Consider the following 25,493-nt stretch of genomic DNA (forward strand, 5'->3'; position numbering starts at 1 on the left):
GTCCGATCACTCATTTTCTTTAGCATCCATCAACCGTTCTCGCGTATCCTATCACCTTCGCATCAGTCTCCGTACCCACACCAATGAGAATCGCCTTTATGCATTAACGGGGCATCAACCACTGAAAGAATTCACTGAATCCATGTATTGACAATTGTAATGTTCTAATCAAACATGTCTCAACGACATTATCAAATACACGCAGTGTTGGCCGGAAATGTCGGATACAGAGCGTAGTTCAGAATGCCAGTGCAGCTAAGAGATACAGAACATATCGCACGCTTACTTGCGCGGCAGGTTGTATTTCACGTACGGCACGTCCAGGTCCTCCCCGTCAGTGTCGTTACACACCATCTCCAAGACAAGCGCGCGCACGTGAGGCTCAATCTCCTTTTTGGACACGGAGCGAACCACGTCCGACAGTTTCATCGCCATGCGTTCGGTGCGCTTAGCAGCCGGCATGAAGAACGAGTACAGCATGGACACATTCTGGCTTAGCATGGAAATCTCCAGCTTGTGCTTCTCCTGGAAGTAGTCGATGAACTCCTTGAGAGTCATCTCGCCGTCCACGTCGAAGCGGTCCCAGAGGGTCCACTCGTTCTCGTAGTACTTGTTCTTGGGGCACGGGATGGGTTCGCTGAAGGCGATGAACGGCAGGGCCAGGTTGGCGAACGCGTTCTTGTAGAGCTCCAGCTTGCTGTGGCCCTGCGCCAGTTTAATCAGCTCCAGACAGACGAGGCCGGACACGAGCGCCGTGGTGGTGGCGATCGCCGGAATGATGCTGCCCGCCACGCGCTTCGTCTCCTGCCGGTCCGCCGGGCTGATGCCGTAGTTTTCGGCGCGAAGGTTTGAACACGCCACGACGAAGTCGATGTGGAAGTTAGTGTCGTCATCCTTCTCGAACTCGGCGGGGGTGACGGTGAGCGGTCGCAGCGCGTCGGCCGGCGGCAGTTCGGCGCGCAGCTTCTGCAGCAGGTCGCCGTCCAGCTGGCCCGTCATCGCCTCGGCCTCGGCCTCCGTGGTGGCGATACGGACGCCCGACTGCGGCGTGAACTCGGGCACCTTCACCTGGCGCACCAGCGAGACAATCGCCGAGCGGTCGCGGCACTGCGGCAGGCCGTACACGGCCGCCTTCAGGTTGGCCGCCGCCACGATGTAGTCTACGTGCAGTGCGTTCTCTGCGTCGAACTCGATCGGGTGCGGGCAGCGCTTGGGAGGCGACCAGAACGGCGTGCCGCTGCTGGTCACCTGGTCGGCGGGGAAGTTGAACAGCAGCTGACGAATCTGGTTGCTGAACTGCTCCTGGAAGTGGCGACGCGCCCAGGCCACACAGTCATCAAATGACTGCGGCCTGTCGTCCACCAGGCATCGTTTCACGGCGTCCAGGGTCTCCAGCGGCTGCGATCCGGGCAGCTTCAGCGCCTTCTCCACGAACTTGGGGTCGGTCAGGTAGAGTGCGGCACTCTCGGCGCTGCCGCGGAACGAGCCTTCGAACATGTCGCGAGCCCATTGAATGGTGTGCTCAATAGCGTTCGGGAAGTTCTTGAGCGTGCAGATGGGGATGCTCTTCTCCTGCGGGTCCTGGGAGGACGAGTAGGACTCGGTCAGGTGCGGCAGCACCACCTGCACGTTGCCCTTGGTGCCCAGCGTGCCCGACTCGAGCAGCGGCTTGCGGTAGTAGACACAGCGACGGTCCATGTATATACGAGCCTGGACGTTGTCCAGGGCGTTAGCGACGCCATCGAGCGACTCGAAGAAGTCGTCATCGAACACAGCCTCGGTCTCTGGTCCCACGCGGTCCAGCTTGTGTATCACGTTTATCTGCGGAAGAGAAAGATAGATAATTGTTAGAACACTGCCTATTCACAAAAGCGCGACAGCGTGACACTAAACTAGGACAGAGTGTACAGTGTGCAAAATTAAAGTCTGGCAAATTAAGTCAAGATCCGAATCTATTGCAACAGGTGCAGCCATGGCAAACGACAAATGGCAAAGGTGACATAGGCGAGAGTGGACCCAGTGACAAACATTGAAAGTACAGACGCATGCATTTAACATGACGGTGATCGATGCATAAGTAAGACGTCTGCACCAACGACCACGCCAACACGTCCTGCTGAGGCGCCCTGCCCTCATGACCTATCGATTCCGAGTGCTGGACACAATACAACCGACAATAGAGGACGTGCGCAGCGACAAGCAGTGGCGGCCCTGGGACCCGCCTTCATCACCCTCTAGAGGCGATTGGCTACACCGTAGGCCGGAGGTAGAAGACAACAATAACCACGAGTCACCTCCGACACAAGAGCGGCCGGTGACCCTTCAGCGGATCCACAAAAGGCAATGGTACTCAGTGTCACCACTGTCTATCAGAGAGCGACCTATTTCGTCAGGAGCTGTGAGAGGAGAGCGACTCAACTGCTTGGATCCATCCCACCCGCAGATCAGCCACGGGTTAGTAGCAGCTGTAATTATTGAGTGGTTTCACCTTATCATTCGTAACATCGATTGACGACGGCTGAAGTCTGCTTAATTAAGGCTGAAAGAAGAAACTGCTCGGCCCAGAGATCGAGCAAGACCCATATAGTTATGTCGTCGTCATCAGCGCTGACTCATTCTGCACAGCGACCCGCTGCGACGCCGACGCCCCCTGCACATATGGATGACGTGGAAACTGATGAGAAGCATGAGGGGAAATACCACTGTATCTTGAACTGTTCCAATGTGTAAACGACTGTGGGGAGAGGAACGAGGTCTGGTGCACCGATGAGCGTTCCTCTTGGTAGCCGCTTTCAGGGTCTGCCAAAACCGCTGAAACTGCCCTGTGGGGCTCAGTAATGGTCAAATGATCCAGCAGCAGCAGCCAGCAACAACAATTAAGTCAAAAATGGCATGTTTTATGCTGTACGAAATAATTCGCTAGGTCATCAAATGTCAATTGATTTAAGTATGACACACATTTATTGTACACGTAATTTACAGGCTAGATGCATATCGAAGCACAGGACATGAGTCAGATAAATAACACAATGATAGACATCAGCGATGCATCAGTGGGATGCCATCAGCAAATCAACAGACAATTTTACCTTCGGGTTCATGACTTTGACGGCCTCGGCGGCGCAGGCCGATTTGGCCTTCCCCACGTGCTCCTTGTGGAACAAAAATTGCCGGTTCAGGTTGGACTTCTCGATCAGGTCCATGTCTGTGAGGATGACGTGGCCCGACCCTGCGAACGGAGGACGAAACAGGTCAGAATATGACCAGCTAACGACAGCATGCACACTGCAAGTCAACACTTGGCACACGTCAAGACTGGTCCGCCACTAGTGCAATCGGACAGTCCGCTATATATGAGCGTGTGCGGACCGCGTGAAAACGGAACCTCCCAGCCATTGATTCATCCCAGCAGTCGCGAATTTTACTTTTCAAAAGTGGTAAGCCAACCTTCTGGATAACATTGCCCCGGTTACAGTGGTGTTGAAACACGAGCCAGCAGCGGTCATTTCACTGTTTTGAGAGCAAAATTAACTACTCGTCATTTTAACGTGCCAGGACTTAGCTCGTATCGTACTTTATTAATTGCGTCAAAAAGGTGGTCATAACGATAATTCATACTTTAAGTACTACCTTTACTAATCAAATCAACAACGGACGTTGACTGATTCACGACTGAAATTAGGACAAATAGAGTTGATGCTAATCGTTTTGGCTGAAGTTGTACTTAATGAAAGAATCCTGGATTCATCAGCATAAACGCACACGCTGAGATCTCTCACCTGTGCCCACGCCGAGCATGGCCATGTTCTTGAGCAGCTCGCAGCCGATGGCTCCGGCGCCGACCACGAAGTACTTGAGGTCGGCCAGCCTCTGCTGGAGCCGGCGACCAAACACGGCGATCTGCCGGTCGTACCGGGAACCGGACGGAGCGCACTCGGCCTCCGTGAGCACACTGCGGTCCTCGGGCAGACACTCGACGGCGTCAAAGTACAGCCACTGGCGGATCGGCATGAACTTGCCCGAGCAGGCCTTCATCACCTCCTGGGCCACGATGCTGCCGATGACGCCCTGCACGGGACACACGTCACCGGAGCTCACGGCCGCGAACGTCTTCAGCAGCGGCTCGTCGAGCTCCTCGAGCCGCGCGCTGAGCGTGCCGTTCAGCTCCCCGGCCAGCTCCAGGAAGGCCTGCTGGTCGGCGGGGGCCCACGGCGCCGGCGCGCGGCTGTGCCGCTTCTGGAACTCGTGCAGAGTCTGGAAGGCCAGGTGGTACTGACCGCTGAGGTGCAGCTTACCGAAGTCGGTGGGGATAACCTCCGGGTCCTTGATCGACTCGGAGAGTGGCTTGAACTGCACGGTGACGGGCTGCTTGACCTGGGTGACCAAACCTCCTGAGACGTACTCGGAGTAGGCCTCCGTGGAGCCGATACTGAACGTGTACGGACCTGCGGCACAACGAAACGGTAGTAAGAAAATGGGTGGGAACTCGACGCTGACGAAGATAACGCGGTACACTCCATGCGAGTAGTCGACTGCTGAGCCCCAAGGTCACGTTGAGCTGCTTTAGTTAGAAGCGGCAATTTAAGTGTACGATATTTGCACATCCGTTTGCAAAAACCAAAGCACCAGGACCACGAAAGCATTCCATAAAAAGCGTTTACACCGAAGTAAAGACAAAGAAGCAAGGTCATATTCAAAACCACAAAAAAAAACAAAGAAATATCAAATATGATTGGAAAAGTACGGCCGTAGGAGATCGGGAGTTTAGTGCTTGATTTGAGAAGCTTAAGATACAAGCGCTGCATTCGTCATCTTCCTCCTGCAACGATAAACACCTACCTGTGACCTTGATCTTGATGGGCTTGGCGTCGTTCAGCTCGGTCATGCCCTTGACCTCGGAGAAGGTGACGAGGTCGCCGTCCTCCAGGCCGTGGCGCGTCTCGTCCAGGCAGGTGACGGTGCCGTCGCGGGTGATGCCGGCCACCATGGCCGTCTGAGCACTCTCACCGGTGGCGTCTCGGACCGTGAACTCGGCGCCAAAGTCGCAGAACACCTGGCCAAAGAGGCCGCGCGTGTCGGCCACGATCAGCGCGGCGCCGTGCGCGCGGCACGCCTCGCCGATACGCAGCTGCTCGTCCAACGACGCTCCGGCCAGCACCACCACGCCGAACTGGCCTATGGTGGCCGCGTCCAGCTCTCCGGAGTGTACTGACGTGCTCACGTACGGGTTCAGCTTTGCCAGCTTCTCGAGGCAGGCGTCGGCGCGCGGGCGGCCGATGTCGGCCTCCGTGAGGAAAAACTGCGAGCTGAGATCGGCCATCTCCACGGCGCCTGGGTCGTGCAGTGTGACACTCTTCACGCCCGAGAGGATCACATTTTTGGCGATCTCCACCCCGAGGCCGCGCAGGCCCGAGATGAGGATGTTGGAGGCGGCCATCCGCTGCATGGCCTCGCGCCCGAGCACGTACAGCTGGCGCGAGTAGAGTCCCTCGTCCAGCTGGGCGGCGTCACCGGCCATGTCGGCGCCGGCGCCGCCGCTGGCCGCCACCCGGCCGTTCCCGGAGCCGTTCTGAGCAGTCATTCCCTGCCAACACAGAGGAGCGTGCGTCAGAACTCAGGGCACAAGCATACAGGCAGGATAACGCGCCTGTACAAGCAGCGTAGCGTACAGACAGGGTAACGAGCGTCAGGACATGCGTTACGCTACAGTACCGACCGCACGAACACAATACCCGTGTGCGTAGACATTTTACGTTGCAGACAATGTTAGTTATTTCACATACAATGCAACTTAAGCGGAACCGAGGCTGCAGACAGCAGAAGCATTAGACGCTAACTGTCCAACGAGGCCAAATCAATTAACAGCGCAGCAGGTCCTTCTGCACGCAGCCTTCGAGGTCGTATGGCGCAGTCGGGCGCAGTGTGTTTGATGCGAGTGCTGCACAGTGGACAGTGAATACACAAGGTGGCGTGGCCATCACACAGCATAGCAGTAGCAAAACAGGGCACTACCAGAACGAAAAAGGACAGTGTGATATTCAAATACAACTGTAAATATAGACGCTATGTAATTAATACACAAGTAAAAAGGCCTGCCAACTGAATTTCTTGGATTGTGACTTCGGTTACCGGTGTTTTTAATGATTTATAGACCGCAAAAAAAAAATTAACAAGCCCAAACAAAGAACACATAAAAATGTTTTGGTTAAAAAGTCATCACAACACTTCAAATTGAAGATCACACAAAGCACCAGACACAAAAAGTTGAGGAGCGCCAGGGCACAAAAGAACTGGCACCCAATATTTACAGCCGATATTCACACATACAAAAACAGCACATCACTGGTATATTTCCATTTGTTTCAGCTAGATTAGTGAATGTGGGGGATTATTATTGGTTTCGGTGGCCAGAACTACGCTGACAAGCAACCCACCTTGGAACAGGTAACGTTAAAATCAATAACCCTACTTCATGCCTCGGCAGCAGTCCCAGCAGTATTATCCCAGCACACCTACGTGCAAAGCCCGCGCCGGCAATACTGGTGCGATTGCAGGGAGCAGCGTGACAAGGCACAAGGTCGACCGCGGAAGATACGCAGGAGGGGAAGATAAAGTTCGTCACGGGTGTGTCACGAGTGATAGGCTGATAGCCGGGGAACTGATAGTCGGCCAGTCACCGCGATATGGAGGACCGACTGACCAGACTGCGTGCAGTGGCAGTGGCTGTTTGGGAGCGGGCGCAGCCGCCGGGACAAGGGTCAGACGCACAGAGTGGCAGACACAGCGGTATTCAGTAGAGATGGAGTTACAAACATACTTGTGATAGATTAGATTAGAACACAGCGGCGATTAATGCAGAGTCGTGGAATGTTTTGAGCAGAATCCACCCCTTGCTCGAGTCGAGGTGCTATGAAGGGAGAAGGAATAATCAAGTTATTCTAGGAAAGAGACAACACATATCTTTGGGGTTCTTGGTATTCTTATCGGTATTTCATAAGGGCGTAAGACTGCGCAAATATCAAATCGAGTATTTGACACCGTTGAGCAGACAGCGGTTCCTGATAACCCCACTAGAAATCTGTCTTTGCTGTGATTGTGATAAATGACGTCAGTTGTCAAAGAAAGTACTGAATTGTATCTCTAATAAACACTTATCTAACCATTGTAATTTCCCAAAACGACAGATTTCTCTACAAAAGCAGAACATTTGAACTGCCAGATGATGTTAGGTGACGTAAGCGCTAAATTAGATGGAGTGTAACCCCCCCCCCCCCCTCCCAGTGTAACTGGCAGATCGTTGATGCTGATTACCGGCACGGCGTAAGGAGCGTGGTCCACAGTGGCGTATCCAGGGGGGAGGCCAAGAGGCCATGGCCTCCCCCTTTGGCATCAAACATGCAAGTGGGCCCTTTGGGTTACTTGAGTGCAGTGGCGTACCCAAGGGGGGCCATGGGGGCCCTGGGGGGCGCGCTGGTTACCTGAGGGTCCCCTGGTCACCTGAGGGGTCCCTGGTTATCTGAGGGGCCCCTGGTTACCTGAGGGGCCATGGTTATCTGAGGGGCCCCTGTTATCTGAGGAGCCCCTGGTTATCTGAGGGGCCCTGGTTACCTGATTGGTCCCTGGTTATCTGAAGGACTCCTGGTTACCTGAGGGGCCCCTGGCTTCGGGGCCCTAATCACCTTAGGGCCCTGGTTATCTGAGGGGCCCCTGGATTCCTGAGGGGCCCCTGCTTACCTGAGGGCCAGGGGCCCCTGATTGCATAAGGGGCCGTGATTGCCTGAGAGCCCCTGATTATCTGAGAGGCCCCTGGTTACCAGTGGGGCCTCTTGGTATATCAGGACCCCTGGTTATCTGAGGGGCCCCTGGTTACCTGAGGGGCCTTAGTTATCTAAGAGGCCCCTAGCTACCTGAAGGGCCCCTGATCCCCTGGGTGACCCCTGGCCAGTGATCTGAAGAAACCCTGGTCACCTGAACGGCCCATGTTTACCCGGGGAGTACCTGATTATATGAAGGGCCCCTGCAATCACATAAAGGCCCTTAGTTACCCGTAGAGCCCCTGGTATAACCGTCCCCTGGTCACCTGGTGGGCCCCTGGTCAATTGAAAGACCCCTGGTCAATTGAAAGGCCCCTGGTCACCTGAGAGGCCCCTGATTACCTGAACGGCCCGTGATCACTCGGATTCAATGGTAACGCCTAAGTGATGGCCCCCACCAGTCTCTAAGCCCTAAGGCCCTCACAACGGCGCCTGCGAGGACCCCACACCAGCGCATCTGACGGCCTTTCACCGACACCTCTGCGGGACTAAAACAGGTGACTCTGAGGCGCTCGCTCGCTTCACTTCCTCATAAAATACCGTGCATTTTATGCATCTGCCAATTTTGCACATTTTCTCAGGGCTTAGACAGACAGACAGACGGACAGAGAGGCCCGTCTTCAAGGGGGGACCGGACTCACTGTGCCCAATCCCCTCATCGAAAGGCGAAAGGCCTGCTTGAGTGTCCCAAGAGAAACGACCTTCAGGGCCTCATCCAAAGTACTGGCCCAAGCATAAATAAAGTCAAACTGCGTCAAACTATCTTAACCCGCGCCCTGGTGGGGTCTGTTTATAACGCGACCTGGTGGGGGGGGGGGCTATTTTTTGCCCCCCCTCGTATCTCCGAAACTACTGGACGGATCCGCAAAATTCAAACGGCGTTCGAAAGGCCTGTCAAATTTGTCGAAGGAAACCAAATTTCATTGACCTCGGGGTCACCGATGACGTCACAGGTCAGGTCAAAGATGAAATGTTTCACCGTTCACGGGTCTTCTAGGGAATGCGCTATAACACCGAGGAAAACGCATTTTGTCGAGAATCAGCGGTAGGGCGTCAGTTGCCTAGTAGATATGTTGCTATTAGAGGTCACTAGCAATACCAGGTCAGGTCACAGGTCAGGTCACCAAGGGTCACAGGTCAGGTCACATGAGCCCAACTTTACTAAGGTTGTGTGATACATGTTTTATGGCCAATTTTTCATTTCCAACTCAATGGTGTTGGTTATAAGACTATCAGGTACGGCTTAGGTCACTTTCTGGTGAAGTTCAGGTCAAGGTCAGGTCAAGGTCAGGCCAAAAAAGGTCAAATTTTAAAGTTGATATTTTTGCATAAATTGGGTATTGATTCGATGCAGCTCGTCACGGGGAGTCTAATGGTGGTCTTTGTTTTGCGCTACGGGGTCTAGAATTGCTAAAAATTGAGTTTGAAAATTTGACGTCATCAATTTTGAACAGTTTTTTCGCTATAACTTCGCCAAAAAAGGAGGTATCAATCTCAAATTTGGTATGTGGATGGAAGGCGGTAAGGACTATCACATATATTCCGGTTTTTGCGAAATTCAAAAAACTTTTTGGATTTTTCGATTAGTATATCCAAAAAATCTATTTTTTGATTTTTGGGGGTCAAAATCCAAAAATTTCAAAAATCCGAGATAGCAGTTTTGTAGCCCTGTCCAATCTACAGCTTTTATGTCTTTATCATTTTTCTGTATTTGCAAAGCTATAGGCCTGACAGCTCTTCCCGCGTAACCCTTTTTTGGGTCGAAAACGGCAGAACATGACATCACTCTGACGTCATTTCCGGCCAACCTATCATAGCCTTTAGAAAAATTTTTGGTCACAATGTGTAAAATTGATGTCCGGGAGGGTACTGAAAGTTTGGTGACGATCGGCGCAGCCGTTCTGGAGATATATCGAAAAGTCTGGAGGGGGGGCAAAAAATAGCCCCCCCCCACCAGGGCGCGGGTTAAAATGCCATTTGATGGCCCTCATAGGCCCTCAGAGGCCAAGGCCGAGCCCCCAGAGGCTAGCGTGGGCCCTCAGAGGTCGCTTTGGCGGCCATAAAGAAGCTTAGACTCGAGCGTGGGATCCTTTGACGCTGGTGTAGAGCCCTAAGGAGCCAGCGCTCAGCCCTCTAAGGCCAGCGTGGAGCCCTCTAAGGCCATTGTGGGGTCTTCTAAGGCCAGTGTGGGGACTTGCAAGGCCAGTGTGGGACCCTCTATGTCCAGGGGCCGTCTATGTCCAGCGTGGGGTCTTTTAAGCCCAGCGACATGGGGCCTTCTTAGGTCAGATTGAGGCCATTGGCCACCGAGACTAGCTTGGGGCCCTCTGAAGACAATGTGGAGCCCTTTAAGGCCAGTATGGGACACTCTGTGACCAGCGTGAACCCTCTGAGGCCAGCGTGGGGCCATCTGTCATCTGACTTCAGACTTCAGAGGCTGGCGCTGGGTCCTCAGAAGCCAGTGCGGGCCTTCATAGGCTGACGTCGGGCCATTAGAGGCCACCTCGATGGCCTCGGCAGCTACTTTTCAGATCTTATGCATGTTTGGGTTGGGCCCCCTGAGGTATGAGTGGCCCTTAAAGGCCGGCGTGGGACCCTCAGGGGGCATCATGGGCTTCTAGAGACCGCCGTGGGTTCGAGAGCGGCATAAGGTCGTCAGACTGACTCAAAGACTCCCAAGAGCCAGCGGGGGGGGGGAGGAGGCTATGAGGTCAGCTATAGCATGGGTCTCCTGAGACCATTATGGGGCCCGGAGGCCAGCGTGGTTCACTCTGTTGCCGGTGTGGGGCTTTCAGGGGCCAGAATGAGCCTTCAGAGGTCGGAGTGAGGCCAATGCGGGCGACATAGAGCCATCAGAGTCTAGATCAGAGCTCAACCCGTGTCGGGCCCTTCTAAAGTTAAGGGTATCAGCCATCAACCAGTGCAAGTCACTAAGAGATTAACATGTCAGTTGCCAGGAAAAATATCGTAAAAATCGTAAATCGTAATCGTAAAAAAAATTGCAAAACATTTTGCTTTTGATAATCTTTAGTGGCCCCGGCGACGACCAAAGCAAAAAAAAAAATGTATGCCTACTGCTGAAATAAATTGTACACTACACACAGAGCTATCGATGGCTTTTTCACGTTTTTCTTTTCTTTTTTAGATTGCCGAGTGTGCCTAAAAAGGCTCCCCACATGGTGAAAGTGGCAAAGAACCGCACCTGGGCGTGGGTTAAGTACGCCACTACTGGGGCCCCTAAGGTAAGGGTGGGGCGCCTTGAGCAGGTTCGGCCTCCCCCTTTTCAAGATCCTGGATACGCCACTGAGCGTGGAAAAGTACTCGAGTACCAATTTATTGACCCGATTTCCCGACACAGTATTCCGCAAAGGCCGACTTCAGTATACTATTGGTTGAGTTTCTCGTTTCCCTCTCTATTAAATTGCAAAGTTCGCCGTTTCAGAAGGATGCTGGAGAGGAACAAGATTCGCTGACAAAAACGGCACGGTGCTGGTAAACGTTCCGTGCTCATACACATGTTGCCGTGTGCCACACCAAACCAGGCCAGTGATCCACATTCCACAGTGCCATTGTTCGCGCGTGCCCGTGAAAAGTGGAAGTGCCGATTCCGTGCGGGCGCATTGGTGTCACATTTGATCTGGTGAACTATCCGTGTCTCACAGAGAAGGACAAAGAGTCGGCGGTGGCTGGGACGCCCGGTAACCTTCTGATGGGGCTAAACGGCGCCGATAACCAGCGTGTCACGCTGGGTCGCGGCCGAAACACCTCGACTGGCGCCTGAAAACAAACGCTCCTTCAGCTGGAGACGAGCCACGCTGCTAGAAGCACACGGATAATACTCTAGCCTCAATATTTAACACTGGGTAGCTGTAGCTGACAGAGCACGATACATTCAAGATGAGACCGACTGCTAATATTGTGAGCGGTAGCCTAGTGACGTGGTGACCGACCGCGAACATATCCGCATTCCGCAGTGTTCGCTGACACATCAGCGCGGGACAAGTGACGAAGTGTGCTTCTTACACGTCTTGTTACGGAGCGAGCGAAGCGAGCGTAGTCTTTCCTTAGATTAACGGAAATTTCTGAGTATGAGCGGCCGGCCGGCCGGCCGTGGTCACGCTTTTGCGAGGCTTACCTATATCTTAGCAACCACTTGACCGATTTACGCGCGGTAATTTTTGTAGGGTAGCTTCATTCCTTCTACCAAGTATTGGACTATTCCCGATGCATGTGGGTGACCCCTTATGCACGTGCCACGTGCAAAACGAAGAGGTGTCAGTTTTGTAATTGTTGCAATATCTCGGTAACTACTTGGCCGATTGCGCTGAAAGTTGGCATGTAGGTAGGCACCCACTAGGCACTGCATATCCATGTGCCAGAGTTGGGGTGCTGCTGCACGTGCGCACGTGCAGGGGTCGTTTCCAGATCTCGGGGACGGCTGGACCGATTGCGCTCAAATTTGGTACACGGATAGGGACCGGTTAGTAGGGTGCCGTGCACAAGTCAGTTGGGACCCATTTTGCACGTGCGCACGTGCAGGGTGCCGCTTCCAGATCTCGAGAACGGCTGGGCCGATTGTGCCCAAATTTGGCACATCGCTAGAGACCAGTTAGTAGGGTGCCGTGCACAAGTCAGTTGGAGGTACCCCCTCGCAATTTCGCACGTGCAAGGCCCACCCTGTCGCTCGCTCCGTTAGTCGCCCCAAAAGGCGTTATACTGGTTTTAAAATGTCCGTGCTTGGTTCTCAGCCGACATATCCTGACCACCAAAAGCGTATCTTACAAGCGATGATGCAGGGAAAACTACTTAACAAGAAGCGACAATGACGTGACCAGTGGCGTAGCCAGAAATCAGCGAAAGGGGGGGCCATGGTGCTCGAGGGGGCGACTTTTTCCCTTGAGAGGGGCGCCATAGTGAGCTAGTGACAGGGGGTCAGTCTAAAATGTAACGTCATATATTCATGCATGATTTACTAGGTGTTACTACGGAACCGGCACGAGTATCAGAACGGTTTCGCTGATTTTTCATAAAATCCAATTAATGCAATTTGCCGCTCAGTGTTTTTTTATCAAAAGCGATAAAAAATCTTTATGCATATTTAGCACGATATAGGAAACGAGCTCAGGCTACGGACATGTTATTCTCAAAATACACACCCATTCGAATTCGAAACGGTAAAATATGCGTTGATCGATTGGCACAATCTTTATTCTTTGCAAAAAAAAGCATACAGGTTCACTCACTGAACCAAAGTGACCTGTGGACTGCAGCCTCTGGTCGACCGGGGTGGCCGTGCTTAGAATCTCAGACACTCATGACTGCATGAGTGCCAGATGGGTGAGGCGTGAGACTGTCCCATATAGTGGCACGAAGGTTAAGAATGTCTTGGGCCGGCGTAGTATAGAAGACGACTTTTGATGATGTGAGTGTGCATGGTCGACTTTGAATAAGTGCCATAGAAATCTGCTGATCTCACCGAACATTCGCCTTGCGTAATCCCCAGACCAAATATCTTCATTGAGGGCCAGGTCAATTTTGCGACCTCTCTATAAGTACCTATAAGTTACCGATTACCTATAAGTTAACCCGCGCCGTGCTGGTGGCCTGTGCTTTCCGTGTCGTGCTTGGGGGAGGGGTGTTTTCACGTCCCCCCTCTAACTCGGCTCCTGGGCCACGTAGCGACACGCGGTAAGGGGAAATCGAAAGAGCGTCAAAAATAATGACGGAAAGACTTCGTTTCAATTTTTAGGTCAGGTCAAAGGTCAGGTCACCAGAGGTCATCAAAGGTAAAATTTAGTCCATTTCAACAATTTTGGAAACTGCCAACGGCTAACTCGGGAACCAATAGAGCTACAGCGCCGCGGAAAAGCGCATTCGATAGCCCTTTTACAGGCTTTTCTGAATATTGCTCTCGGATTTGATCTCAGGTCAATGGTTTAGCCTCCAGAGGGCAAAAATTCCAAAAATAACAGTTTTTATGAAAGCGTTTTTCTGCAATAACATTTGGTTCAAGACAGTGACGATATTTATTTTGCCTGCCTCGTGTTCCTCTCGTCGAGACGCGTCGAATGAACTATACGTTGACCTTGAAAGGTTATTTTAAAAATTTGACCGCAGGTCAAGGTCATGACCTGACCGGAAAGGGTCATTCTGCAGATCAGTCGATCCGTATCGTCGAGCTGACTACATCTGACGTGTTTTCACCGCTCTAGCACGTCTCTATCAAAAGTTGAAGCCAAAAAACCGTTCATGGGGATAAAATAGGTGACCGTTTATGACCTGAGATGACCTCAAGGGCACATAAAAGGACACATGTGCATTTTTACGATAGAGTGCGCTATGTTTACCTATGAACCGATGTTCAAGGGGGTTTTAAACGACATTCGTCCAAAAGAGGCGCATTTCACTTTTCTCCCACTGACTTGAGGTCCCAAAATTGACCTGACCTTAGGTCACAGAAATAAAAAGTCCGAGATGAACATTTTATGCATATTGTTAGTCTTATCAATCTCTAAAAGTTTCAAAAGTGATCGTTCAGTCGGTGTAGCTATAGCGGGTCTTTTAACTTTTTTTTAGGTAAGGTCACTTGACGTGCCCTAGTGACCTGACCTTGAACGACCCTCATCTGAAATTTAACAAGCTGTGTAGAAAAGATGTATAAACAGGTGTACCAAAGACAGCGCAGGCGCTGCGCGAAGCCGTTTTTGAGATGTTCGCGAGAAAAAAACCTAAGGGGGGCGTACCCCCCTCCCTCCAGCACGGCGCGGATTAATGGGAGACAATTGAAATGCTCTTCTTCTGAACGAAAACAACCTCAACCATCGGGATGCAGGTAAATATGACACATTTAATCGGTAAATGTCACTCGTGATGTGACCACTTTTATGTTACTGAGGTCATCTCAGGTCATGAAAGGTCTCCAGTAGATTTTGGACAATAACTTTTGATAGAGATATGGTAGAGCAATGAAACACCCTATATAATTATTTTCCTTCTCGAAAATATGGATCGACTAATATGCAATATGACCTTTACCGGTTAGGTTATGACCTTTACCTTGGGTCAAATTCTCAAATGCCCTTTTAATGTCAAATTCTAGCTCATTTGACTCGTCTGTCTCGAAAAATGGAACACGATGCTGGTTGAACTAATCTCATGCAGGTCTGAGCCAAAAGGTATTACAGATAAACGTCCTCCGCGAAAACGTATATTTTGAGGCTAAAACGTTTACCTTAGGTCAAATCTGAGATAATTAATAAGAGAGAGCATAAAAAAGAGCTATCGAATATGCGCTTTGCTGCGGCGCTGTAGTTCAATCTCTTTTTGAATCCTGACTTATGCGCCGCTTTGTCGAAAAAATGTCAACATCGGCGAAATTTGATTTTCGGTTGTCGCTGGTGACCTTCGACCAGTTCGACCTAACCTTAAAATGTTCTAAGTAGTTTTGTAATAGTTTTTGACGCTCTTTCGAACGCCGCCTATTGCGTGTCTCGACGTGGCCCACAAGCTGAGTTAGAAGTGGGTGTTCAAACACCCCCAGCAGGTTCAATAAAAAAACGCTTACGCTGGGGGCGGCAGCCTACTGCTAGGCGCTGTCGGCATCGCAATAATGGGCGGCACAGCGCTGAGGGGCGCCACTTGCATTGAGGGGTGGCATTGTACGGTGAAGGGGCAGCGTCGCGTTGAGGGGCGGTATCGCAACGAGGGTGGCACTTACAAGGCTGCCTAATAAGGAACGCTTGGCACATCCAAGCCCAGCTCGGCGCCGCCTAGCTGCTGCATCTTGAAAAGGGCCCTTGGTGTCGATGAGAAAGCCCCATTGTCAAAAAATTGCCTAGCGTCAGTGGTTTCGGGGGGGGGGCGACCGAAGTATCCAATTCAGTTTCGCGTCAGTGACTACTGGAGGGCGTCAACGAACTCAGATAGGGCGAATGTGATCTTCAGAAGGGCACCGGGTGCTCTAGAGGGGTGCAATGCTTGGATGGGGTCACTGCTGCCTTCAGTAGGGCGTCGGACGCTCTGGAGGGGCGCCATTGATCTCGGATGGTCCGACTGGGATTTTCAGAGGAGCATCAGTGGTTTCAGAGGGGCGCCATTGATCAAGGATGGGCCGACTGAAGCCCCGGTTCAGGTGGGCGCCAGTGGCTCTTGAGGGGCGCCAGCGACCTCGGATTGATGGGGCGACTGTGATCTTTAGAACGGTGTTGAGGGGCGCCATTGGGCATGGATGGGGCCACTGTTGCCTTCAGCAGGGCGCCGCAGGGAGGCTCTGGAGGGGCTTGAGCTTGGGTGGGCCGACTGTAGTCTCCAGGGGCGTTGTCTCGGATGGGGCGAATGTGATTTTCAGAGGGGTGCCGGGTAGTCTAGAAGGGCGCCATTGGTTTCAGAGGGCTGCCATCGATCTTAAGATGGGGCAGCTGTAACCTTCGTTTAGATGGGCGTGATCTTCAGAAGCGCGCCGGACGTTCTGGAGGGGCGTCATTGGGCTTGAATGGGGCGACTTTAGTCTCAAGCGGGACGACTTCAGTCTCAAGGGGTGGGGCGCTAGTGGCTCTTGAGGGCGCTATTGATCTCGGATAGGGCGACTGTGATCTTGAGAAGAATGCGGGTGCTTTAGAGGGGCGCCAGTGGTTTCAGGGATCGATCTTGGATGGGTCGATTGGGGCAGCTGTGAACTTCAGAGGGGCGCCGGGTGCTCTAGAGGGGCGCCATCAAGCTTTAATGGGGCGACTGTTCCGTTTAGGTGGGTGCCAGCGACTCTTCAGGGGCGCCATCGACCCTGGGGGTTCGGAATATTCTGGTTTCCGGAGGGGCGCCCTTCAACATTTGGGGGCTCAGGTCGTATTTGGGGGTGCCCTGGAGATTATTTAGGTGTCCAGGCACCCCCAAAGAGATATTGAGTTCGATCCCTGCCTGCACATCACTTTTTAATTCATGTTCTCTCTGTAAAACGGCATCAGCCTAGTCGGCGCTAATTGGGGCGCCATTTGGGCGGCTGGGCGGAAAGGGGGGGCCATGGCCCCCATGGCCCCCCCCTGTCTACGCCACTGGACGTGACAAAATAGGCGGGAGGGAAACGGGAACGCAGAAACCGATAAACGTGACCAATATCTTATTATTATTGTTATAATATATCCAGGAAGAGCGAATACCTGAATTTGGGGAGATAATTTCTTGTAAGAGAGATAATCCTAATTTCTTGTTAGGCCAAAAGTTCATAATTTACACCACATAGGTCATAAAAGACTAGGCAGGTTTATAATAGAAAGTGTTCGCTGATGTTTGACTTGGTGAGGTAGGAAGCGTTATTTTCATACCCTGGAGACAAGACCGCGTTGTGAGCGTAAGGACAATGTTGAGGTTGTGCCGTTGTGCCTATCATCCAGCAGTGCTTTCCCTCCCAGTTTTCTGGGAGGGGAGGGGTGCCCAGCCCACCACCCAGTGCAGTGGTACGGGGTTGCTAACCGCCCAGCGGTGCGTTGTGCCACGTGACGGACACCCGGCAGTGTGGGGCACGTGGTCAGCGTGCGTAAACACTCCACAGCCAAACTAGCCACAGCAACCTAGCGTAAGCAAAGCGCACACTGGCGTACATAGCGGCGCGGCGCCGGGCGCGTACTGCTGCACTCTGGCCCCGGGGCTGGCGGACATGCTGGCAGCGACGTGGGTTTACCTCTCCGTACGTCTCGGAGCCGTCCCTGGACATCTTCTGTCCCCCCGAGCAGGCACCGCCCATCTACAGCAGTGACACGGCGTCAGGATCGGTCAGGTCAGGAACGGGGAGGTCGGGGCGGCAGGGTCGCGGACTGGCGGCCTACCTCACAATCACACTCACAGGCAGAGCTATTGATATTCTTCACATTGCATAATGTTGAGAATAAACATGAGCATCTGACTAATATAAAAAATAAATACAACGTTATTACTGAAAATAGGGGACTGAAAGCGAAAAAAACAAGAGAGAGACACTGTGAATTGACTTATTGCCAGCACCGGGATCGGGCCAGCCTAGGCCCTGGCGCTGGTAATGTAAACTCAAAGATAATGACTTTATTACCATCCGATCGATTGACAGGTATTCACTGGCAAGTAACCTCATCCAATGTACCACCTATGCAATTAAAGTCAGTCCTAATGGCGGGTGTATGGTGCACGTGGCGCGTGGCGTGAGAGACGTTCGAAGGTTGTGTTGCAATAGCGCCCGTACGCTGCCGTGCTGTGAGTCTACAGCGCGGCAACGCCCGGTGAAAGCACACGGCCGATGCGGGAACGTGTTCGATCGAGCCACCAAGACCGCATTGTCCGTGAGGACACTGAGCGCGGAACGATTGTTACCATGAGAACCGCCCAGCAATAATGTGGGCCATCACTACCACCTGAGCTCGACTCGGCCAGTCCGCGCGGGCTCCAACGGAGCAACACGGTGGTACAACAACAGTTTCGTAGCACTTCAGAGTCGAAAAACACATTGAAAAGATTTTAATGAGAAACGGGTAACAATTTGATCGTTCCATGACCTTTTCAGATAAAACTGCAGGCCTCCTGTCAAGTCTATTGACAGTCACAAAAGATTTATAAGACAGCCATATTTGGGGGTCGATCTATCTATTTGAGTTCCCGAGCTATATAATCCTTAGAAACATTCCTAATTTTTTCTTTTAATAATTGTGGCATCTAACTTCACCTCAGGAGAATCTCGCTGCGTAACCTTAGGGCGAAGATTGGAAGTGTTTTAAAAATATCTACCCTGTATCAGAATAACGTGCAAACCGATTTATCGAGCACACCTTGTCTCGATTTAGGTCAACTTGTCTCCGTCGCGACATCCACAACGTCAGAGCGTCGAAAGGGCCCCAGTCTTTCCCCGCGCGGTTCGAGCTATTCTAGCACACAAGCAATGACGTCAATTGACAATGACGTCATTCGTCAGTGACGTCTCTAAAGCCAATCATTGGCTTTTGGCCTCATTAGTGGCATTGAATTATTTCCGTAGCATTTGCTTAGGAGCTTCGGAAGCCGCATCGGCACGCCACAATTCCCGCCATGAGATCAAGAAAGTTGGAGTTGACTTATACCTAAGGGGGAGGGGTGCCATCCTCTCCGCTTTATAAACAAAGCGTGGAAAACCAGAAACCCAGCAAGGCGCGCACTAATATGAGTGATTGTTTCTTGGAAGCAAGTAGGTACCTAGGCACTGTTTTGGTCAATTTTTTATTTTAACTGACCTTTTTGACAATTCACTAGGCTGACGTCACAAGGTGATTAATCGAGGGTCAGTAAAAGACCGGTCACATTGCACACCTTATAATGACCGATGGATTGACAACGCGTTCGTTGCTGAGTTTTCTTTGCGAACTTTTCGGGGAAACCCACCTAGTCAAGAGGGTGGCGGCGGAAACCAACGATGCGGGCTGCGGCGGCCCCAACAAGGAGCGACTGTAAACCACCAGAGCGGGTCGCACCACTGTATAGTCTGTCTGCACTGTCTCCCCAGCACCGAGCGGCGGCAGCAGTGGATGCGCGCACTAATCACGGACGGCAGCCGGTCGTCACGTTACGTCATGCACCAGCGCGGCAGGCAGCGGCACCATGTCCCTGGGCGGCGGCGCGGCGCGGCGCCGGCAGCTCCTCACTCGGCTCGGCCACAACCATCGATCGACTGGCCGAGGCGCCCGCTCGGCCCACGGCCAGATCTGGCATCGCGCTGCCAGACACGGCCGCCGGTTCCGGCCGCGCTGACGTGGCAGCCTATGATACGTCGAGCGCCCAGGAGCGGATCGAGGCTAGCCGAGACGGTGGGCTTCTCAAGCGTCGCCCATCAGCTGCTGCTCGTGTATCTTGTAACTGTTGACTAATACGGACGTTTCGCAATCGGGGACCCGTATAACCCAGGAAATGTGTAAGCAGCGCGGGAGCTGCGGGGACGGGGCCGGCGAGGCTGGGTACGCTGGGGAGACGGGCCGCCGGCCGGCCGGGGCTGTAAATAGGTGCAGCTGGCGCGGCGCGCCGGCCGCCGTGGTCCCCGCGCACCCCGGTCACGGGGTGCAGTGGACGACCCCGACCGTCCCGACACCAGCGACTGAGCTCAGTGTGTGTCCCCCTCCCCTCCCCCACCCGCAGCCTCCCGCCCACGACCGGCCAACCGGCGCCACTACAGCCTCGTACACAAAGAAGTTCAACAGACGCCGGATGAGTCACGGTGATGGTTCAGCAGAACCATACCGCGAAGGTGACCCAGAATCGCATTTGTTTTTCTCTTGACAAATCAGTGGCCTGAGAGGCTCTGGCTGCGCGTAGGCCAGATGCGCCGGCCGCCCGGGGCGCCCTACATCGGCTCACTGTGTGTGACGAGCGCCGGGTGGCTGGTCGGACAGGAACTCCGTTCGGCCGAGTGTGACAATCCCATGGAGCGAGTGGCCGTCCGGCGGACTGCCGTCAGGTGGCCGACCGCTGACGACAGCTGCGCTCACCCGGCCCTGCCGCCTGGCGGAGCTCCGCGCACGTCAACTACTCGGCGCCGACTGGCCCCCGGGGGACGCGGTTCACCGGGCAGCCACCAATGGAACGGTGGGTCAGCTGATTGTGATCGGTCCCGCGGCCCGCTCGTGTGTTCTACATACTTAGCAGTCACATACAAATATTGGAATGCTTAGAATGCAATGTTTGGTGTTAAAAGGCAAAGTTGTTATTTTTGGGTTATCTCATACCTGGACCACTCTAGTCAACGCATACATATCAACTAAGTAGCATTCACCCTGCTAGGGAAGAGTTATTGCTATTCTCCCCATTGCGTGAAGAGAAAACGGCGGCGCGTAGTGCCGCGAAATTTATAAAAGCTTATATTGCCACAATTCTTCATCCCATTTTAAAATTCTGACCCCAAGTCCCCGAAGATCAGATCATCTGAGGTCGGGTCACCAGATCAAGTTGAGCAAGGTCGCCTCAAATTGTTGACATTGTGTTTATCACGCAAATCATTTACTAGCAAAAGAACCAGTGACACTAATCAAATAAGTCGATTTTTATATGTGACCTGACATTAGGTCAGATTCATGATCTCACAATCACCAAGCAACGGAAGAAAAAGCAAATGCGTCCTGCTGTAAACAAACGTTAAAACCGAGGTAATTTTAGGATCACGGTATCTACTAAATCAACAATGCGCAGAATGCGGCTGCCAGCTAACGGTCATCTGGAAGGTCATCAGATGTCACCAGCAATATTTCGACAATACTTTTGATAAAGACATACTGAAGCAAGAAAACGGCATGAACGTTTTCAGTTGAACGATACAGATGCCCTGTTGGGCAAATGACCTTTTCCGGTCATGTGATAACATCAGCTACCATACGTCGCATTATCAAGGTCAAACGTCCAAGGAATCTCAAGGACCGCCAGACAGTCGCAGTCCGGAGGACGCCGACTCCTCCTCTATAAAGACGTGGCAAATTAGGAATGACTTGAAAAGGCGTTGCTTTTATCATCGTTTAGTAGTATCCTCCATTTTGATGAGGATCTAGGCCAGGGGTCGGCTACCTTTTTGGGGGTGCGGGCCGCATATGAGATTTGGAAGCAGCCGGCGGGCCGGAGCATAGTGTGGTTACAATTTGCTATAATCACATGCAAGATTTGAAAAATATGGCAGCGATAAAAATGGAGTTTTAGTTGTGACAGGCGACAGCTCACATGCTTTGCCCTGTGTCATATGATGAATCGCATCTTTTTAAGACACTCTGACAGAGGAAGAAGCGGTTTTGAAAATAGAAGGAATGTTTATGTCAACTTTCTTATCGGATCAGATACCGGCTTGCTTTTAATATCATTCTTTTCGGGGCGGGTGAAATGTCATGTGTGGGGAGAACTATTGTGGTAACGCACACTTTAGTCACTTTTGTATCGAAAATGTCAAGTTCTGAAGGAGCCGCGGGCCGGAACACAATGTTAGTTGCTGATACTAGCCACAGGCCGGACGTCAGGATGGTCGTACGCCGGATCCGGGCCGCGGGCCGTTAGGTTGCTGACCCCTGGTCTAGCTATGTAATTATTTCCACTGTTTTACGTGAAAACCCTTTGGAGGCTGCCGATGACTTGTAAAATCCCCATCTGATATATTGTATCCAACCCACGTTTTGCGATCAGAGCCAACAATTGTATTCGTGTGGTGAGGTCGGACTATACGGCGGCTTCAGCCTTTCTTGTTTATTCCACTGGTAACTCCAATTCTAGACTTTGCCATAAGTTCGAATAGATAGGACATTTGCGCGTCAATCTGGCAGTTTGATTGTTATCTATTCGTCCTCCTTCCAAACTCGGGTTTATCGTAGTATTGACTACGATTTACATAATTCTTGGCCCGTGCCCCCCACCCCCCCCCCCCCGCACACATCTTAAGGACATTAATATTCACATCAAAGGCAAATATGTGTGCCACTCTTCCTACCCCCTAGCCTATCTAGGTAACAGATACTGGCGAGCCCCCACAGCTGCTGCAGCGACTGACCGTTGAGTTGGCGGCGTGTCCCGTGCCGGCGTCCGCAGCGGAGTGCAGGCGTCGCTTCTTGGCCGCCGGGGGCGAGACGCTCGAGCTCGGGACGCTGCGTGTGGCCGCCTCGGAGCCCGATGCTGACATCTATACTCGCTGATGCCACACAGAACGCAGAGACTGTCCGCCCGCGCCAGATGAAAACCTGATGTACAAAACAACATCTATGGGTTAGCAATAACAACAGCTGAGGCCTGAGGGAAGCAGTCCATGACTGTTGTCACAATGCGCCACCTTCATCAATAAGCACCATTTTTGTTTACAAAAAGGTTTAAGAACTGCAACCCCTACTTATAACATGTTCAATAACATGCATTTATTTGAGAGTTGCAATGGTTTCAGAAGTCACATCATAGGTTAAAGGGACCCTCCCACCATCAAAAAAGTTAATGAATTGGCATGAAAGTGATGTCGCTCGGTTCAGAAAGAGCAAAAACGAATATCTACCAAATTTCATCGAAAAATATTCACCGGTTTTCAAGATATAAGACTTTTACTTTTGTTTACTTTTTGGAATCTCCGCTGTTCCTAGCGACTTTATTTGAAAGTGCGGCATTTGTTGCGCGCAAAGCAGCATATACCACCGCGTGCTACAAAACGTTTTAGTCAAACATTTAACGGACGTTCGAAAGCCTGATGACGTCATCAGATTCCCGTAATGGTTAAGAGATAGGGACCACGCTGGTCCCACCCTGCGAGTAAAGGGAAGAAATTTCTTGAACACCATAAAGCTGCGGGGGTTGCGACCAGGATAAATGGTGGTTTCTGAGCCTGGCCGCAAACTTGGCTATCTCAACTCAAAACTAATGTTAAGGTGGGAGGGTCCCTTTAATATAATCGCAATGCACCAAATTCTATTTAAGTGTCATTTTCTATTAAAATGCTCCCTAATGAAAGCAATCAAGCTTTGGTCTTAAGTGCTCCTTGGCAATTGTTGCAACTTGTGTAGCTGATGCCACTGTCACATCAACATAATTGTTGACAAATGCTGGCAGTTTAATGCAAACCCTATAGTTGACTGTCTTGAAATGTAACTGTAAATGGTTGAGGGAAAATGCAATGTAAAGTTTATGATGATGTATATTTTGAACAGAAGGTGATTGCTTGAAAAAAAAGAAATGGAGGCATAAGAGAAGGCAGGAGTATTCAATAACAACTTGCATTTTGTAATAAATCATTTGTTCAAAATTGTGTTGAAATTGATGACCTTTTCAATAGCTTTATGTTAACATTTAAATGGTGCAATTTCACCTTGAACTATGAGCTTGACTCCCAGTAACCAACAAACCTGCTATTTCTTTTCAACAATCGAACAATTATTGATAAAAATTAAAATACTTTTCCAAACATTTATGTAGATTTCAAATCCAGACTGCAGAAGCCAGAACATGACAATGTCAACCAGAGCTTTCAGCTTGTTAATACAAGTGCACTCAGTTGGTGTGCAATGCAGTGCAGATCTACTGTGAACTGGATTTTGTATGAAGCAGTGCAGGCTCTAAATCAGCATCGTGCTAAGTTGCAGTATAAGGGCAGTACCTACTGTAAAAAAATAGGATATTCATATGAAAAGCAATGGGTAAGCCAGGTAATAATTGGCATTTTACTGAAGTTTTTCATCAAAACTTATGAGCCTTAATGTTATTCTGTGTGGACTGCAGGCCCATGCAGATTTCCAGTTTGGTTGGTATGGTGTGTGCTGATGCTGACTTGCCATATATGTAGCTTGGTGACTCTGGTGCCATGATTTGCAGTATGGATCAGGATATCACAGGCTGGGCTATTTTTAATAAGTTAAAGTTAAATAAATCACAAAACTCAAAAGCATTTTAACTATAGATAACCCTGTAGGTACATCATATCTAACTAATCACCAAATGCATGAGGCATTTCAACTTATTAATGATTATATATTTAAGTTATTTTCATGTAATAATTAATCATGACTACCTGATAGTTATAATATAAATTAGTCAGAACTTGAACTGCTGCGGAATCCAGCCATTAATACTAGTCCTGCATCATTCCATTTATCGAAGTATGCAAAAATCATTTACTACATCAATTTATAGAACTGAATCAGATCTAAAAACAAATGAAAGTTAGCAACAATTTGAATGAGAAATGGTCGAAATATGAATATCAATAACGAGAAATACCTACCGTCTCACCAACCACTAAAGGTTCAGTGGAGTCATTAATGCAAGTAAGTGTTTTCTTCGAAGTAATCCTTAATCATTGAGACATACAGTAACAGTGTTTGTAACTTCTTCAAAGTAGACCATACAATAAAACGGACGAAATTTTCCAAAAGCGAGATCAACTCACCGCACACGCCGCGCCGCCGAATACAAGGATCAAGGAAAGCAAATTAGCTTGTCTGCAAATCGGAGACAAATATTAAAGGGACCCTCCCACCTTCAAAAAAGTTAATGAATTGGCATAAAAGTGATGTAGCGTGAATCACAAAGAGCGAAAATGAACATCTACCAAATTTTACCGGAAAATATTCAACCGTTTTCGAGATATAAGACTTTTATTTTTGTTTACTTTTTGGGAACTCCGCTGTTTCTATGACGTCACATAAAGGTTTTCTTTACGTCGGCATTTGGAAGCAATAATTTGGTATCAAAGTGCGACAAATATTGCGCGAATGATGCGTTTATCTTATCAAGGTCAATATATGATGGCCAACAAAGGATTCCAGGACAATTCTTCTTATGGCATTTTTTCGTATCGCAATTCTTCGTCTGCAAATCTTCGTCAGGGCATTTATTCGTATCGCATTACTTTGTCTCGCATCAGGGTATATGAAAATCGGCTCGCATTTCTTCTTCAACGCAAATGTATGCAAGAGTAAGCATTGATGGACAAATAAATGCACCGACGAAGATTTGTAGACGAAGAAATGCGGACGAAGAAATGTCATGCGAGGATTCGTTCGGGTACCATGACATTTATGTGATTTCAAAGTCAAGGTTCACAGCTGATCTGCTAAATCAAGCCAAGAATCCAAACTATCAAAAAACTATAAATATTTGTTTGTCTGTCACAGAGGTCTCAAGCAATATAAGGTTGACATATGTTGAATCAAAAATCTACTGCCACAACTCACATCTCCTGCCTTAGTTTATCAT

At 50.7% G+C, this 25,493-nt stretch overlaps 1 protein-coding gene across 10 annotated transcripts; it reads right to left on the reverse strand.

The window, feature by feature from the left end:
• Window positions 1–130: 130 nt before the first annotated feature.
• On the reverse strand, window positions 131–24,760 carry LOC122384180 (ubiquitin-like modifier-activating enzyme 1). 10 transcript variants are annotated; one of them, XM_043371261.1, is made up of 7 exons: window positions 24,685–24,760; window positions 22,315–22,501; window positions 17,488–17,550; window positions 4,840–5,584; window positions 3,780–4,445; window positions 3,090–3,229; window positions 131–1,821 (listed from the first exon to the last, which is right to left on the reverse strand). In XM_043371261.1, exons 2-7 carry the CDS (start codon window positions 22,441–22,443, stop codon window positions 283–285), a joined length of 3,282 nt encoding a protein of 1,093 aa, XP_043227196.1. In that variant the 5' UTR covers window positions 22,444–22,501; window positions 24,685–24,760; the 3' UTR covers window positions 131–282. The 10 variants fall into 10 exon arrangements, with proteins under 10 accessions (XP_043227196.1, XP_043227195.1, XP_043227197.1 ...); XM_043371260.1 differs by having other exon boundaries at window positions 24,520–24,715; XM_043371262.1 differs by having other exon boundaries at window positions 24,516–24,708.
• Window positions 24,761–25,493: the final 733 nt, after the last annotated feature.

The sequence above is a fragment of the Amphibalanus amphitrite genome, unplaced genomic scaffold, assembly GCF_019059575.1.
Source record: "Amphibalanus amphitrite isolate SeventyFive unplaced genomic scaffold, NRLGWU_Aamphi_draft 000183F_arrow, whole genome shotgun sequence".
NCBI classification, from domain to species: domain Eukaryota; kingdom Metazoa; phylum Arthropoda; class Thecostraca; order Balanomorpha; family Balanidae; genus Amphibalanus; species Amphibalanus amphitrite.